Source organism: Phasianus colchicus, chromosome 4 (genome assembly GCF_987193195.1).
Source record: "Phasianus colchicus chromosome 4, bPhaCol1.hap1.1, whole genome shotgun sequence".
NCBI classification, from domain to species: Eukaryota; Metazoa; Chordata; class Aves; order Galliformes; family Phasianidae; genus Phasianus; species Phasianus colchicus.
Genome location: NC_143439.1, coordinates 25,397,524 through 25,415,451, shown reverse-complemented (window position 1 = coordinate 25,415,451; position 17,928 = coordinate 25,397,524). Strand labels below are relative to the sequence as shown.

Sequence of the window (17,928 nt, the reverse complement as noted above, 5' to 3'; positions counted from 1 at the left end):
GTGAATACCCCCAGCTCCCGCGTACAGGCATCACCCCACAACCCACAGGAGGGAGCGCAATGGGGCAGGGGCTGTTCCGAGCACAGTCCGCAGCCCCAGCCTACAGTGAGGCCATCTCCCCTTCCAGGCAGACCCCGCGGGGTTCCCTCCCCGCCGCCGTGCCCGCTCCTTCCCAGTTGGCTTCCACGGAGGCGGCGCGCTCGGAGGGGGGGAAGACGAGGGCCGGCCCCCACCCCGCTCCCTCCCGCCCCACCGCCGCCGGGTTCGCGGGGCCCCACGCACCCAGGATGCGGCCGGCGGCGGGGCGCCGGCTGTTGGCAGGCGCCGGGGGCAGGCGGACGGGGAGGTGGGCTCCCGACGCCGCCGCGGTTCGGCGCCACCGCCGCTCCTGGGATTAGGCTCCTGCGCGGCTGCCATGCGGAGCGGCGAGGACGGAGCGGCGGGGCACAGCGGGAGGGCGCGGGGCGCCGCCGGGCGCTAGACGGGCGGCAGGCGCGGGGCCGCCGGAGCTCTCCAGGGTCCCGGAGCGCCGCCCGCCGCGGCCGATCTCGCCGCGTCGATGCCGCGGACACGGGCGCTCCAGGGCTCCTCGGCGGCTCCGAGCAGCATGGCACGGCTGAGGTACCTCCGCGCCGCTGTCTCGGGCTTCTATTTGTGGGAAGCTGCGGTGCTGCTCAGGTGAGCGTCTTTCTGTGGGTCGCTTTTCTCTCGCGGTGGAATGCTTGTCGCTGTCTCTCTTCACCACTACTAGCGGCAGCAGCTGCACTCTGGGCACGGGAACTACGTGCATGGGGTCTGTGTCTCGCGAATAGTATTGCGCTGCATTGAATTTGATTAGCGTTGGCGAAAACAAGGGCTCCGTATTTCCTTTGCCTGTTCACAGGTAGGGTCTCCCTGTTTTGCCCAGGAATTTTATCACTGTGTTTAGCAGGAACTGTAGCGCTATCGATTCTGAAAATTCTTCGCGTGCAAATTGTCCATGTATAAAAGTTACAGAAGGTAATCAGGCATGGAAACATATAGATGTGATCCATTCCTACCAGTTCTTTTTCAGTAAGAAGAAATTCAGGGTCTGCTCTAGGTCAAAAAAGTCCTATCCAGAAATAGAAGTGAGAGCTGAGTGAACAGAGAATGTCATCTATGGAATTTCACTCAAGACGGAAAGCACTTGCTCTACTACACTGACAATCTTGGATGTGTATTACAAATGATAATAATCTATCCATTAATTATGAGCCATGTTGAAGGTTTAGGTTCATAAGGCTTTTCTCCACTTTCTGCTCAGCACGCCTTCACTTGCTGAACCAATGTTATGATATCAATGGACATTTTCTTTTGATACATAGTTCTAGAAGTGTGATGATATCAGGCTACAATAAATTTGAGTCCTCCATCTACTCAAAAGGTGAAGGGAATCTTAGCAAAATCCTACATACAAAGAAGCAGACATCTGTGTTATCGCATGTTCAGTGCTGATGGTGAGTTAACTATGCTTGTTATCAACAAACAGCTGTAGTGCTGGATAAAAATAAATAGATCATGGCATATCTTATGACACTGACAGATTATTTATACATACCACATTGTTATTTTACAAAAATAAATAGATAAACTTAAAATTGAAGAGGGGTTGTCCAAGGAGAATTTGTGAATTATAGATTTAAGGGGTTTATAACTACGAATTTAAATGTAGTGTGTAGTGACTCACAGGTACTCACAGGGTTATAGCCAATCTTTTGCCTCTTTGAAACTATCTTAATTATCTGTTTTGTGTGAACATGCATAATATAAACAGTTTCTAATATATTTGTGTGTGTGTGTATGTGTGTGATTTTGCATAAAAGAAGAGATTTTAAGAAATTGGGTCACATGGGATGGGATTAATTGACATTGGAAGGGAACAGTAAATACATGTATATGATAGTTTAACTTTTCCAGTTGCACTGAAAATTTAATGTTCAGAGTAGATAAGCAAACATCTGCGTAGGCAAAGCAAACAGTACTGTTATCATAATTTTGTTTCAACATGCTCATAGTAAATATTTTTTCTCATTATATTATTTAAATACCATTCTACTGTAGAATGATTAGTCCTTAATCATACTAATCCTTAATATATATTTTTTATTATTAATAATAAAATCTCTCTTTGTGAAGGTGAATAAGTAAGTTTTGGAAAGCATACAGGTATTTTTCATCATATAATCTTCGGCTAACAGTGACTTGTTTCAGAATGCATAGAGGCATCTTATTGTGCGTAAATTCAGATTATCTTCTTCAGTGTCCAAAAATCCTGAAGTATTAAAATAAGCTCATGCTCTTAAATTTTCTCATAATGATAAATAATGTTCCTGTCCACACGGATTCATTCATATAGTGTCTGGGAAAGACTTCAGAAAACTGCTCAGTCTCTCAATACAGAGACTGCTGGTCATGCAATAGGATCTGAGAACACCGAGTCAGTTCATTAGATCCACAGGAGTCTCCTCCATGCCCAAGACAGATTGGTTTAAAATAGAAAAAGTGTATACGCGCATACGCGTGCGCGCACACACACACAAAGTTTAAAACATTAAAGGCTACAGCATTCCCAAGCTTTTAATTCCAGTTCTCTTCCAATTTAAGCCTTGTGAGCTGATAATGTACATCAGAGCAAATGGAACGGGGAACACTAGGACACCAATTCCACTATAAGGTACAGAATGCCCAGCCTTAGTGCCTACATAGAGCTGCCAGGAATTCCTAGGAAAAATCAAGTCTTAAGTTTTTGACTTCTTCAAACACTATGCAAAAAATAACATATCTTCTCTTACACTGTACAGCGCTGAAACATTTCTGCCCTTTGTTAACAAGCATTAAAAGCTGTATGAGACAGAACTCTAATGGAAACCTATGAGGAAAAAACTTACAATTCTTGCCCAATAGATGTGAAGCTGAGTAAAGTGACTGTTTGAATACTATGCCTATGAAGCTAGTTGTTCAGTTCTATGTTCAGTATAGGTGAAAGGAAAAAGGATTTTCTCACTATGGGCATTCTACTCTAATGAGCAAGGTCTCTGGATTTGCTCGCTTTACAAGAGGAAATGGCAACAGATTTTTCTTTTTTGCCATAATTCATTTTTCATTTCATATTTAAAAGTTTTTCAGATTGGAGTGACTGAAACAAAATGTATATTGGCTTTTGTAATTATTAATTTGATTTCTGAAAGACATTGCAGAAAGATAAAAAGTAATTAATTGTAATTCATAATAGTTTTAGATTAATGACATACTTATCAATAATACAACAATATATTATATATAAGAAAAACAAGAATTTAAGCAGATAACACTCAATTATGTTTTCACTGTTACATATGAGAACTGGGAGAAGAACTATAATCAGACTACAAACAAACAAACAAAAATTATTAATTAATGCCAGGCCAAGTGCAGTGCTACATTAAAATGTGGGTAGAGAGGTAAAAAAATAAGATGAGAAATAAAGGGAAAAAAGAATAATGGAGCCTAAGCAATAGCTGTAATTCACTACCAAACAAGGAAAATAAATATTTCTAAGACAGAGTTTGACATCTTAGTTACATCTAAGACTGAATATTCCTCTGAGTTTTCATTAAAGTAATACAGTAAACACAGATTCCTCTACATTTGCCTGGATTCCAAGGAGTCACGCTGAAAGCAAGGTGTTTGTAGAGTCACACAAAGGTCATATTTGTGAGCCAAGGAGGTTTACGACAGCTCTCCAACTTGCATGGGCTTAGAACTACACCGTCATGGACTTGCCAGGAATTTTTTCTTTAAGTTTTCTACTTTAAGACTACAGTATATGCATTTTGTCTATAGACTTGTAAATGGGGAAAATGGTATCAATAAAAACGTATGAAAATGCAAAATAGATTGCCTCTATGTTTTTTTAGATAACCATATTAGCAGAGACTAGGAATCATGCTTGGTTATGTTATTACCTCTTTTCTTGTCCTTCTCACTGCCCCATTGGCCTTTTGTTGAAAGAAATAGTATCATAGAGACAGCTAATTGTACTTCGAAGCCAGATTCTCGTTTAAAATAATCTCCATGGATCCTAACTCTGGGGCATGTCTGAGCTCATAGTTAACTGATTTTGAAATTATTCTTGCATTGCATTGCAAATTGATTTCAGATGAGTAGCTTTAAGAAGCAGAAGTCAATGTCTCTTAAGCTAGCATCAGTTCCTCTCTTATACAAATAATGAAAGAGACACAACACCAAAGAATAATTAAATCTGAGTTAGCATCATTAACATCTTAGAAAATAGTTTTCCTGATGCTCTAATGAGATTTCAGTAGTTTATTAAGATATTAAGTATTGTATCTACTACAGTATTCAAGAAATAAAATCAGGATGTGAATAAAATAGCGCGTGGAAAAAAATAATGAGAGCACTGAGCCATAGGACCTTTCTTTAGCAGTCCTGACTCAATTTGAAAAGTTTCTGTGGAAGAGATCAGACTCCATATCCTAATGAAAAAGACCTGATGCATGTCAGAAAGCAGCAAGGGAAGGGAAGGTGAACAGTGAGTTCAGAATCACAGCAAGTCAGACAGAAGCTGGCTCCTGTCAGTAAGGTTTGCAGTTCCACAGAACCAGCACTAGAACAGAGCAGATCCTGTCTACACAACACTTTGGATTACCAAGCCATGTCCACAATGATGAGGTAGGTTCAAGGTCAAGCCAAAAAGTCAGGTCAGCAAATGAGAACTAGGAAGGTAAAAGGCTTGGTGCAAGTGCACCCAGTTGGCCTGAGCAGAGACCAAGAGCAATTGCCCAGCAACCCTGATAGGAAAGGAAAGGGAGAGGGAAAGGGAAAGGGAAAAACAGAAAGAACAGAAAAGAAACAAACAGCTCCTGAGGTTTCTCACAGCTTTTATCAAACAGTTCTGATAAAACTGGGCTTCGGCATTATCAGAGCTGGCACTAAGCCCAGGTAGACAGACCCTTGGTAGGAAGGCAATGTACTCATGGCCCTTATAAAATGTCAGGAGGAGAGACCTGGTATTCCCTTGCAGGATAAACCTATAGGGAGGCATTGTACTTTCCAAAACTTGGACGAAGAAGGGTCTTATCTGTGAGCAAGAATATGGAATTCAAATTCTGTATATTTCAAATATGTAGGTGAAAACACTGAAGTCCCTTGGAACTGAATATGAGTTTTGACACTAATATGAATTTGATCAGCACTTTTACTACCTATTCTTAATTTCTATAAGAAAACAATTATTTTCCTAAATGATTACCATTTTTATAACATTAAGAAAGAAATGCATGCAGAGTTTTGAGGTATAACACAATTAGCTGTAAGAATATATAATTGAATAACAAAGCAATTTCAATTATGAACATGAGTCTTTCAATTCTTACTGTGCTACTGACATTTTCTTACTTTCCAGCCTCTCCTAACTCATTACAAGCCAAATGATGCTAACAACAACTGAAAGCTAGTAATATTTTGAGATGAGTGCTGTGCTGTGCTTCAGTGTGATGAAAAATGTAATAGCTCCTCCATCAGATTAGTCTTGTCCAGCTATCCTACTGTGACAATTACAGAAAATGAAAATTTTTATAAGATTAGAGCTTCTTATTTTAACAGATTTATAATACAAGCTTCAAATGACCTTACTGAGTATTATATAATAATACCTATAGGAAATGATTCCAGTAAATCAGCTTTTCTCTAATAGTGAGCAAAGAAGAGCCCTTCTGTGTGATGCTGCATCTTCTTTTTATTGCTTTTCCAAGGGATCTTTATGATGTACATTGGAAAAATCAGTAGAGGCAGACAGAAACTATAAGGAAATCTTATTGTCACTGATACATGAGTGTTGTGAACAGACCAAATAAAAGGCACCCTCCTGAGGACAAATATTAGTTATCAGGAGAAAGGGAATATCTCAGAGGGCAGGGAAAGACATAGTCAGAAACTTTATGTAACAAGAATGCAGGACTAAGCCATGAGAGTAAGAGCAGCAGCAGGAAGATGAAGAGTCTGCACAATAATGTAGAGAGAAAAGAAGGGGGAGGTCTTTGAAATTTTTTCTAGCAGGAATTACAATTCATTATTTGTTCTGACTTCTGAAGCAATAAGATCCTTCCCAACTGATGCCTATGGTGATGTGTCAATATAAATGCTAACTAGTAATAATAGAAAGAATGGAGGGAAAGTGTACAAAAGTAGACAGCGTGGCATGAAGTGAAGTAATAAAAGAATATATTTTGATATTACTCTCCTGGCCACCTGTCTAGTGAGTTGTTCCAACATTATTCAGCAGCAAGCAGGGTAATGCTTGGTCCACACTTCAATAGATTTTTTTAATAAACACTTCCTATATAATTTTCCTGCACCACACAATATCCTGTTGTCCTTCTGGCTCTATAGTGGATGTACAAAATGAAAAGGGACAGAGAGAATTGGGGTAATTTCCAAGTAGGAACTTCCCTCTTCCCTTAAGAATATTGTCTTTACTGAAGTTTGTATTTGGTGACATGAACGAGCTAAATGCATTTTCCAAGGGAAACAGTTTTGAGATTATGCAAAAAAGTTGAAGACCCCCCAGAGCTAACTGACTACACTGCAAAATTAATTTTATTAAACAATAAAGTAAGTAGAAAGCAAACATAGGAGTACTAAATTTTTCTAAACTGTGGTGCTGTGAGTTGCTATTAATCTTTATGTCATTCTTGGAGATAAAACTAATTTAGGAAGAGTATCACAAGCAAAATGAGTATAGCTATGTCATTTAAAAGAGCAGGGTAGGTTTTTCCCTCCGCCTGATTAAAAATTCAAGATGGAGTTTAACTATATAACCTACTGTTTTAGGATTCTACCCTTTGCTGCACTCTATCTTTGATTAATATATTAGAAGGTTCTACAGACTTCACTGTTGTTCCAGGCTTTACAAACAATGTACAGCTTGCATAAAACCCTACCGTGCATAGACCTTATCTCTAGTTTCATACAGAATATGCATTCTCTTACAGAATCTTGAAAGGTAAAAAATGAACCTAATGAGAACCAAAATATCATTTCCAATGATCCAAGGCTCTGGAGGTACCAGAACATACTATTTCCAAGCTGATTTTTCTATTAGATTGGCTCTTTAAAGGTCTATACAATTTTTAATACGATCACCTTCAATTAACTTTAATTTTCATGACTAACCATTGAGTAAATATAGTTATGTCAGCATGATTCTTTAACAGGTTGTTTAAAAAAATATATATATTATTACATCTAAGTGGGTGACTGCAGAGCCTATGGATTTAGTGGCTTTTTTTTTTTTACCTATTTGTGAAAAGTTGCTTTGTAATGGGATACAGTAGCCTTCGATTGTTAAACAAACAAACAAACAAACAAACAACAACAACAAAACTTGTATCTAGTTCCTGAAAGGCTTTTAATTTCATAAAGTTTAAAAATGCACCATCATCTGTTAAATTCAGTAACACACAAAGAGGTCCACGCTCTGGGCTTATATAGGCTAAAATGTATTCGGCTGCAGGGACCATCTAAACTTCCAGTTTAGTTAGCAACATATCTGCTGGCTAAGGGTGCCCTACTAGATAAATAAAATAAACATCACAGAGTGGTAACTTTCTGAAAATGGAATAAATTTTTTTCATTTTTGAGGTCAAAAGTAAAAATTATGTAATCAATAGTGATTTACTGCGCTTGGCTGAGAGAAAATTGTTTTAATTACCTTTTAGGAAAAAAGTCATTTGCTCTGTGAGATACTGTTTTCTAGCTATATGAAGAGATATTAATATAAAGAAAATCACTGTATACACTGTATAAACCTATATGTTATATAAAATATACATAATATATGCAACACATAACAGCTTTATAATATCAGATCCTAGAAAGAATGGCCATTAAAAAATCCCATCCTAATCCACCAGTATTACATGAGTAACCTGGGTTAAAATGGATCTTTTAAAGCTAGAAAGTCGATCTGAATGCTATCTGCCAACCTTCTAAACTCCAAATACTAATTTAAGGTCGGACACTGACTAGGGCCTGTGGTCCCTAAATGGGACAGCAGTCCACTTCAACACTAGTCATGCTGAAACTAAATGCTATATTCTATTGTAGATGTTAATTCTGTGTCTAAGTACCTATAAAATGCCTCCATGAAGGGATATGGTTCTGAATGATGATTTCTCTGCTATCTCATGCTATCAGATTAGATAGCTTATAGTGAAAAAACTGCAGGAGTTTAAGTGAAATACATTATTTTCTGTTCTCCTTGAAGATAGGAGAACACTCTCTTGCACACTGAAGATAGGATTCTCAACTGTTTTGAACACAGTATTGCAGACTTCTACTATATAAAATGAATATGGGATATACCCACCTGAGACAGTTATAGATGATTACAAAAGGTACAATACAATAGAGAACAGGAATTAAAAAGCTACTTGCATCCAGTTTCTCAATATACATGTTAAAATCTTACCTCTAAAACTTATCACAAAATTTTAACTTTGCAAGTGAACTCTAAGAACACACCTAAGTTTTAAATTGTTCTTATTATTACTGTACAGAGATGGATGTAAAGGTAATCAATTTTTTTTCCTGTAATCACAGTGTATATATTTAATTAGATTCCCTAAAATATAACTTCTCTAAGTAACGGTCAACAGAATGGCCTTTTTCTTTCTTTTTAAAAGTAGCTATTCCTATAAGATCAGACTGCATTTGGTATTTTTTTTTCTTTCACTTGGTACTTTTCCATTTGTTTACAGGAAATTTAAGACTACTGAGATGACAATCAAGCAGGTACTGGATATGTGGCATAAACATGACTAGTGTAGCAAATACAAACCATTTATGTAAGGGTAATACTGTATATATAAGAGTATTCTGTATGTAAGAGAATATGCGTAAGTGTAGTGAATCAGGATAATTATGGTAAAAATATGGAAGGCTAGCAGCACTGTTTTTTAACTTTCACATTATTTTCCCTGATTCATTCAGTAAGGAATATGCTTCAGTACATGTATTACAAACACTGGGCGCTGTCATTACGCAGCATGAATCCTGCCATTCTCAGCATCACCCCGAAGCTCAACTCTGTTGCTGCCTTAAAGAAAGTCTTATATTGAATTATTATAGTGTTGATTTAGATAGAACTAATGAAAAGAAAAAAATATACTTAATTTGTTTATTTCATGTAAATTAACAATGCTCGTTGAACATTATAATTCCTGTCTCATGGAAATTTCCAAAGATCTGTAATAATTTTATTGCTTTTTCTATGCATAAAGGGAATGTTAAGCTGAAAACAGGGAAAAAGCCTGTTTTTAGTTTCCTGCATACAGGAAAAAAGTCTCTGTCAATTCCAAAGGGGTCATGTTGAGAGAGATTTTTGAACATTAGAATCTGAGATCCCAACTTCAGTTCCTGTCATCATTAAAAATTTGATTGTTGCTGAGAAAATAAGCAAGAGATCTAACCAGATTTCACGCAAGCCTGCCAGCTTTTCATTAAAACAGCATTAAAACAGACACGTTTCTGTAAAACACTTGGATAATAAAACCATATTTTTCCATCTGTAATATTTCATCTTACTTGGAAATCCTTAATCAATAGTAATAACAGTATCTACACCATAATTCACTGACTAAGCAAAATAAATAATTTCATAAGAACTGTTTCAGGAATGAATTTTACACAGAACTGAGTTGTATTTATTGCTGATTTCCTTCTTGTCTGTAGTTATCATGCCTGTTGAAACACTTTGTGCTAAGGTGAGTCACCCTTTAAGCTGTATTCTTCATTCCTGTAACAACTTACGACTTATCAAACTTACTTCAGACAAAAAGTCTCATCTTCAAAAGAGCCAAATGATATATGCTGTAGATACAGGACAATACTGTTGTGCTGTTGAAAGCAAAGTTTCACTAAGGCAAATGGATAAGTGTTTAATTTAATTGTGATTCAGTCTCCAAGAAACCTGGGGATTTAATTCAAAATACATTTTTTATCTAGTTTTGATATTTTTCATATTTCATTATATTTTAAGAACTTTGAATTTTTTTGTGAATCATAAAAAAAAAAATTATTTGAGAAGAAACATAAAAGAAACATCTGTATTCTGCTTTCAGTATTCACGGGTCCTAGATCTGTACAAAGTTTACTTTAGGAAAGAATAGTTAAGAGTAGTTAGCCAGGCAAAAATTTCTTTTTACTTAATCCACTTTTTAATCTATTGTTTCCTCACCGACATCAATTGAATTACTATTCATTAAATGAAAGACGCCAATCATTTCTTGCATGTGTTCAGTTAGCTAGAAGAATCATTCATTAATCACAAAAATTAATGCAATTGTTCAGCTCTGACATGCATTTATAGAAGGATATCTGGTGCTATGAAAGATAAAATTCTGAAATTATTTTGCTTGACACTTTTGGAAGCTGTCCATTACACCAATAACTTTTTTCCATTTTTCAGTTAATAGACAAATTAGTCTTTATAATGAGATAGTAATGCAAGCTCAGACTATTGTAGACTGGGGATTAACAATGTCAATATTCAGATATATTCCATCCATTCAAACAAAAATTAACCAACCAAAGAAAAACAAAAGATAATTTTATTTTGGAAGGATCTATCTCTAATTTGGAGTTAACACTGTCAGAAATGCCACCCATGCAGACAGTAGGTCTGTGGAAGAGTTATAGATATCAGAATTTTGAATATTTTTCAGCTTTCTGTGCAAATACTTGATGAGCTTTATACTTCCAAAAAGGAAGGTTAAAAATAATTAAGAAACTAGGACCCAAATTTATATCACTGAGAATAAGTTGAACAACATGTATGAGAGTACTAAGGAAAATGATGCTTTTGGGAAAGTTAGGAATAAATATTTAATATATAGCCAGAATTCACAAAATATGTTAAGCAAAACCACATGCTGCACGGCTGAAGTTGGCAACAATGAACTTGTCTTAGAGAGCAAAATTAGAGAGACAACATCTATCAAATCCATTTCTTAATTAAGCTGGAAAACCATATCCATCAGATTAGAAAGAGTGCTGAAAAAAGAAAAAAAAAAAACAGTTTTCCCCCTTTACTCAAAGAAATACATGTTTTTCCAAAGGTGGGGAGTGGCGTAGGGAAATACAGAGCCAGGAGCAATCACTATGCTTAAACATATGTATAGAGTCACAAAAAAGAACAAGCGTATCCAAATTGAGCCTCATCTAGACTGCAAAGCCCTCTGATCTACAGAATGAAGATTGAGTCTGAGTGACCTAAACTTAGAAACTCCTACTACAGCAATCCAAATCTTTTTAAAACATATTGTAAAGAAGCTGTAATATATAGTCAGTTCACTTCTATGACAAACAGGGCTGAAGGAATACTGTAGCACCAGAGCAATGGTCAGCTGCAAAACAGGAAGAGTTACGACACTGTAAAGGTATCAGAAACTTCATAATAAAAAGTAAATGTTGCTAGACTATAAAGAGCATTAAAATGCAACATTGCTTCAGTCACAGAACAAGAAAAATGAATATGTTCCAAATTTGAAAGAAGAGACATTTTTAATAATAGAGATGCAATCCTGTTTATTTTTCATTTATTTTTCTTTTCAAGGCACTATCATAATAAATAATGGATCATTAGCATTCTTAAAAAAATGAAAATTAATTCTTTGCAGCACATAAATGTTACTTTTTCTGAAAATATGTCCAATGATTTCTGCTGTGAATCTAATTATCTCTGCAGTATTATATAAAAAAATTAATCTGACCTTTTGAACTTACTCAAAGTAAGAGGACAAAAGGGTAACAAAAAAAAATCTAAAAGTGTGAAAAATCTGTAGGAGAATCTAACCTGTCACAGAAAATATTTGAACAACTTCTGAGAATTTTTGTTAGAAATCACCTCTTTAAAATCTTGGTGAGATACTGCTTCTGCTCCTGTTATTGGAACTGACAGTCCTTTCTCTGGCACACAGAATTTAAGAGTTCTGTGTTCCAATCTGAGCTAATAAAATCTTTAAAACATTGCAGGACATGAAAATCTGCGTTTCCATTGCATCAGAAGTTGATGACTTCATGACCTACAAAAAATGAAAGAACTGTCATTTTTAATTAGCAATACTTTACTGCCATTGCTAGTATTATAGATCCTTTATGTTCAGTTTTAACAGAACAGAAAGACAGCTAGAATCTCACTCTTTTTGAATCATGTCAAATTTAATTTTCTCCTTCATTTCCTATCTTTGGTTTTAGTATATGTCATGCTCTTCTTTCACATACTCTTTCAGTAGTGGAAACTTGCTTTTCTTTTTTCTTGGTCCCTCAGGATTAAATTCATTCATTCATGAATAAAGCTCAAGTAGAATTCTTTTTTATTGCTAAAATAGGAAGAAGTAGGAAGTAGAAGAATTCCTTGCACAAAACTTAAACAGCAGGAACATAATGTTACCTAATTCATGTATCCAAATTATCCTGAGCTCAAAGTATAAGTAGTGTAAAGAGACTGAGACTTTCAAAATACAATTTACATCAGACTAATTTTGAGTCTTTTCTCCTCAGAAGAAACTGTGTGGGCTGGAAAGGCACAACAGATTCTTTCAGAACTAGATCTATGCAGCCATGATCCTCTGACACTTCTCAAGAGCACAAGTCTTAAGGAGAGTGGTTGAGGGAACTGGGATTGTTCGGTCTGGAGAAGAGGAGGCTCAGGGGAGACCTTATCGCTTTCCATAACCCCCTGAAAGGAGATTATGGCAAGGTGAGAATTGGCCTCTTCTCCTGTGTAACTAGCAATAGAATAGAGGGAATAGGCTCAATTTGCATCATGGCAATTCAGGATGTTAGGAAACATTTATTCTCTGAAAGAGTGATCAAGTACTGGAACAGGTTGCCCAGAGAGGGGCTGGAGCCACTATCCCTGCTAGTGTTCAAGAAACATGTAGATGTTGTACTAAGGGACATGATATAGTGGGATGACAGGTGGATTGTTGGACTGGATGATCTCGAAGGTCTTTTCCAACCTTGGTGACTCTTCGATTCTCATAGCTTTCAAATGGGCATGGCTTTTTGTGAACCAACATTGTCGATGAATGGCCTCAAGTAACAGAGGTTTATCTTCATTTTTCTTTAAGGGATTATAATTGACAGAAGAATGAAAAGATTGCTTAAATATTTCTTAAAACTGCAATAAAAATTTTACTTTAAACATATTTAACCTCCCATTCCGCAATATTTGTCTCATCTCCAAAGCTATTGGAAGTTTAAATTTGCTGTCAAAATCCCAAACACTGAAAATCATTTCTCTTATGATTCAGTTACTTCAGGTAGAAAATTTAAACATGTCACACTATGGAAGAACATGTCTATTATGCTACAAATATATTTTAATGAAAAGCTATGCAGAAAAAAAAGGAAAAATTTTAGAAACAGCTTTATCCACAGAAATCAAACAAATTTTCTTCCTTACATCTATCTACTTTTCTTCTCTAAAACTGAAAATAGTTTTTATCTTTCAGAAAGAGTAGGATTTTTTATTTCTTTTTTTCTTCTTCTTTTTTTTTTTTTTTTTTTTTTTTTAACCAAAATAAGCTTTAATTTTGAGGGATTTGAGGCATTCAGAGTTTTGGGTTTTGTTTTATTTATTTGTTTGTTTTACATAAAGCTATCACATTTTGCAACTTTTTCCTCTCAGAAATGTCTTTTTATTTTTTTTTTTTAAATCAGGTTCATGTTCACTCTTGAAATAATGAGCAAATGCTACATACTATAAACTCTGACTTTTTTGGTTCTTTATCAACTTTCATGAACAGATCAGATAATTAGAGAGACTCCCTTTTTGAAAAAAATAAAAACCTTAATCTTCTGACTTCTTCAAAGAATGTTCACTTTTCTCATTGATCTTATTCAATACACATAATATACAGAAGAGGACTTAATTGTTTACTTAGTAGAAAAACTTACTACCATACTTTTCAATATGCAATATGAAGATAATTGGTGCTACCTATTTGCGGATAACTTTATTTTAGCAGACCTTGTTTATGAAATGATTGAAGTGAACACTTTTCATTTGAAAATTAATCAGTTCAGTCACCATTACTTACTGGTAAAGAATTAAAGGACATACTCTTGAGATTAATTAATCTAACCTAATTTATTACTGTCAAACCTCTGTATAAGTACTGACTCAGATTAATTTACTGAAATACTTTTGTGTGTTGCTGTTTGTGAGATTCATCTGAGTACAAAATGCCTAGTTGTAATTATCAGTATTCAATTAATTTCTTTGAATTTGTCTGCAGAACTATTTAATGAAAAGCGCAATAAAAACATTTAAACAATGCCTGAAAACAATGGACCACAGACACAAATTAGATTGCTTCAGGGGTTTGGCCACATTTGCTGTCTCAGAGAGTAAGCTAAACAATGAAACAAAATTGCTACTGGACCACTATAATACATGCAAAGCATCATAGTAGTATGTGTTGCTAGATGAAGTGCAAAATTTCTACCTTATTGGATGGATAAGATGGTCAGTATTTGAGATGGAAGAAAGTATTTATTATCAGATTGGAAAATCAGCAAGCCAAAACTGACTGTAACTTGGTGTTAAGATGAGATCTTCAAGATAAACTACATAGGAAGTTTAGTTATGGATGGAAGAAATTGATCTGTTGAATTCAACATGAGGATAGTAAAACTCAAGACAGCTCTCAGAATTAGGTAAATTTGTGGACTGCTCTAACTTGGACTTAGTAACTCCTCTTGAGAAGTTTCTAACGGACATTCTAATTACAGCACACTATATGATTCATTCATCTCTCATATCCACCTGTAGCAGCAACAGGAAAGAGAATATTTACCTCTTAAAATAAAACGTGTTTGTAAAGCAATTTCATTTGTAAAATTCCTTTCCTTCATCGTGCTTATGTAAAAACATGCACAAGTTTGTGGCAGATAGAAAAGTGACAAATCATAAGAAGAAATACTGTGATTCTTCAAAAAAAAAAAAAAAAGGAAAAGCAGTCTGATTTTTACAGCTTTAGAGGAGGAGACATTTTTGGAGATTGTGAAATTCTCTTTGCGGAGTTTTTCTTAACCATTTTGCTTTGGAGGAACAGAAGAAATGGTAAGGTTTTCTCTAACAAAAATGCCTACTTTAAATAGAAGTTTCAGGAGCACAAATTCATGACCCATATTTCTTTTGCTTGCTAAATTGTCAGCTTCTAGATGGACTCCCCTATTTAAATTCTGTAGATGTCAGTGCTCTTGCTGTGTAACTGTTAACTAAATTAGTTATCATTTTAGTAAATTAAAAGAATCAATAATTACATATCCTCAGTAGAGGGGTTAGAAAAGAGCTGAGTCCCATCACCTGCATGTCATACATGTCAGAGCATTCTGATATCCTTATCAAGCTCCATCTCAAAAAAGAAAAGGGTTTTTGAATCCCTGCTTAAACTGCTGGACTATTTCTGAAGTGTTTGAAAGACTTAATTTACAATCTAAATTTATCCCTGGCCACTTCATATCCCTTTGCTTTCATGACAATGTTATCATCTCGCTTAAAATTCTTTCCTCTGTGCAGGTGCATGTCACAGATAGAATAGTAGCTCTTCTTTTTTTCTAGCTGTGTTCAATCTCTGATTTTTAAGCTGGATGTAGTTTATGAGCAGCTCAAGTGCATTTCCTTTCTGGAGCTTAACTTTGTACTAAGCAGGAAGGTGGTGTCATACAATTGCTGGGTAAGTCAAATATCCAGCTGTGAAAGTAAATTAGTAAAACAGGCCATCATTACCCCATTTAACCTACACCCCAGATTACAGGCTATAGCACCAAGAGCTGCAAGTCTATTATCCAGCATCAGGATAGAAAAACCATGAGAAGGCATCATTTTCTTCTTTGAACTACTCTCATTTCTTCCCTTCCTTAGGCTCTTCAAGCCTATAGTGTGTCTTTTGGCAATCTGAAGTTTTCTGTGTGAGACTTGGAACGTATACTCTGAAATAAGCCCTCTCTTCTACATATTTCTTTCCATTCTCTCTCAAGAAACTATGCATACATGAAAATCAATACCTTACATGTTTTTTTTTTTTTCTTTCAGATAACATTGGATGTGACAGTTTCATATACTCTTAAGTTAACTTTATAATCCAAACTGTGCATCTGAATTCCAGTTTGAATTTTTCTACCTCTCTCTCTCATTAATTATTCTGCATTTTCTCCTTAGAATAAATGTCCACTGCTTTCTGCCCCTTTGAGGTACTCAAACACTTCAGTCACGTTACTTTTCAATCTTCTTTCTGATAAGTTAAGCAGATTAAACTTTTAACATCTTGCTGTAAGGAATTTTCCCTACCTCTCAGATTATGATTTACTAGCCTTGTTCTCTACCTTTCCTAATGCTCTGATGTCCCTGTAAAACACAGGATCTGATGCAATGTCCCAGGACCGGTCTCATTAATATCATATGAAATAATTGACCTTCATATTCCTACTTACTCTTTTAACCTTTCCACACCCCTGATGGATAACACAGTAGCACAGTTAAAACTTGATCACAACAATTGAATTGTTCAACTTGAATTCTGAATTGTCTTCTGAATCACTACTTTCTCCAACTCTATCCACAATTCTGATCGATATACTGCTAATATCCTTCCTTCACAGTACTAAGTTGTTATACTTAAATGGATTGCATTTAAGAAGTCAGGTTATCTCCCTGCCCTCATCAGAATATAACTCAGTGGTGTTTTTTTTTTTTTTGTGATTTCACGATGCTTTTTGATTTTAACTCCAGATCAAAGAGTGCAGAACTGACCATCATTCTTACCACAATTCACTGAGTACCTTTTGTCTAATATTTAGGATGGAAGAGAGAGAAGCTGTGTCTTGGCTATGACAGAATGCAGCTTACTCTCTGAGTAACATTTTCATCCCACTTAGTCTAACCTAACAGTTTCTGGTTCAAATATGACTCATCCAACTGTCACAGACCTGTGAATTCTGGATGTTTCCCTATTTCTGTGAGTTTCCAACCTGACAATCTGAAAGATATGATGTAGAGCGTACCTCTCTCTTCAAATTGTAGGTGAACACTGATTAAATGGACAAAATAGATGAAAAATAGGTAATTGTAGTCCTGGTGGTTCTAATTTTCTGTTCATACCTGTTTTTGTAGAGCAGTTTATTTGGAACAAATATTCTCTAACTTTTGATGTTCTAAATTCAGCAAGTCAAAAATATTTTAAATAAATTTTTGATAATATTTTCCTTTTTTTTCTTGATTTTTGTCCACTACTTTAACTAACAAATTTCTTTGTTTAACCAAGTTTAGTTAACATACTGAAGTGAAAAATAAGAGCTATTAATTTCTCTCCAATAAGAAACTTCTTCAACAGGAAAAATTCATTATTTCTGCCTGTGAATGAAGTATACATCTTCCCTTCTCTTTTGAGCTGCATAATTATGTAGGCTAACCACAAGTCTATTGCACCTTACTTCTGAGTACACCATGGCGTGGAAGTTTTGCCAATATTACATTCTTATTATTCTGCCTCTTAAAAAAAAAAAATTGAGGCCTCCACATTTATAAAAGTAAAAAAAGGAACAAGTCAGAGTTAATTCCCTTTGGATGAGCACAAAGCCATTTCTGGAACTATATAGTAAGTTTAGTGTATTGAAGAAGTCTAAAGAAACTTTGTAAAAAGAGTGTAACTTTTTCTATAGCCACTTAGCCAAAAGTTCGTTTTTCTCAGATAACATACAAAAGAACTGAAGAATCCTTACCATGCAAAATAATTGATAATTTTTATACAGAAAATCAATATTGTGCCAATAAACCAATTATAAGACCTTCCTAAAAATTCACTGCCTCACTCAGACTTCATTTATATGCAGCTCAAA

At 35.7% G+C, this 17,928-nt stretch overlaps 1 protein-coding gene across 1 annotated transcript in view; it reads left to right on the top strand.

Annotated features, from left to right (window-relative positions):
- The first annotated feature begins 483 nt into the window (after positions 1-483).
- The window catches only part of GLRA3 (glycine receptor alpha 3), a 70,565-nt gene continuing 53,120 nt past the window's right edge, over positions 484-17,928 (top strand). Inside the window, exon 1 of the mRNA XM_031607544.2 lies at positions 484-678. Coding sequence (XP_031463404.2) covers positions 560-678 — 119 coding nt within the window. The 5' untranslated portion in view covers positions 484-559. The remainder of the gene's footprint in view (positions 679-17,928) is intronic.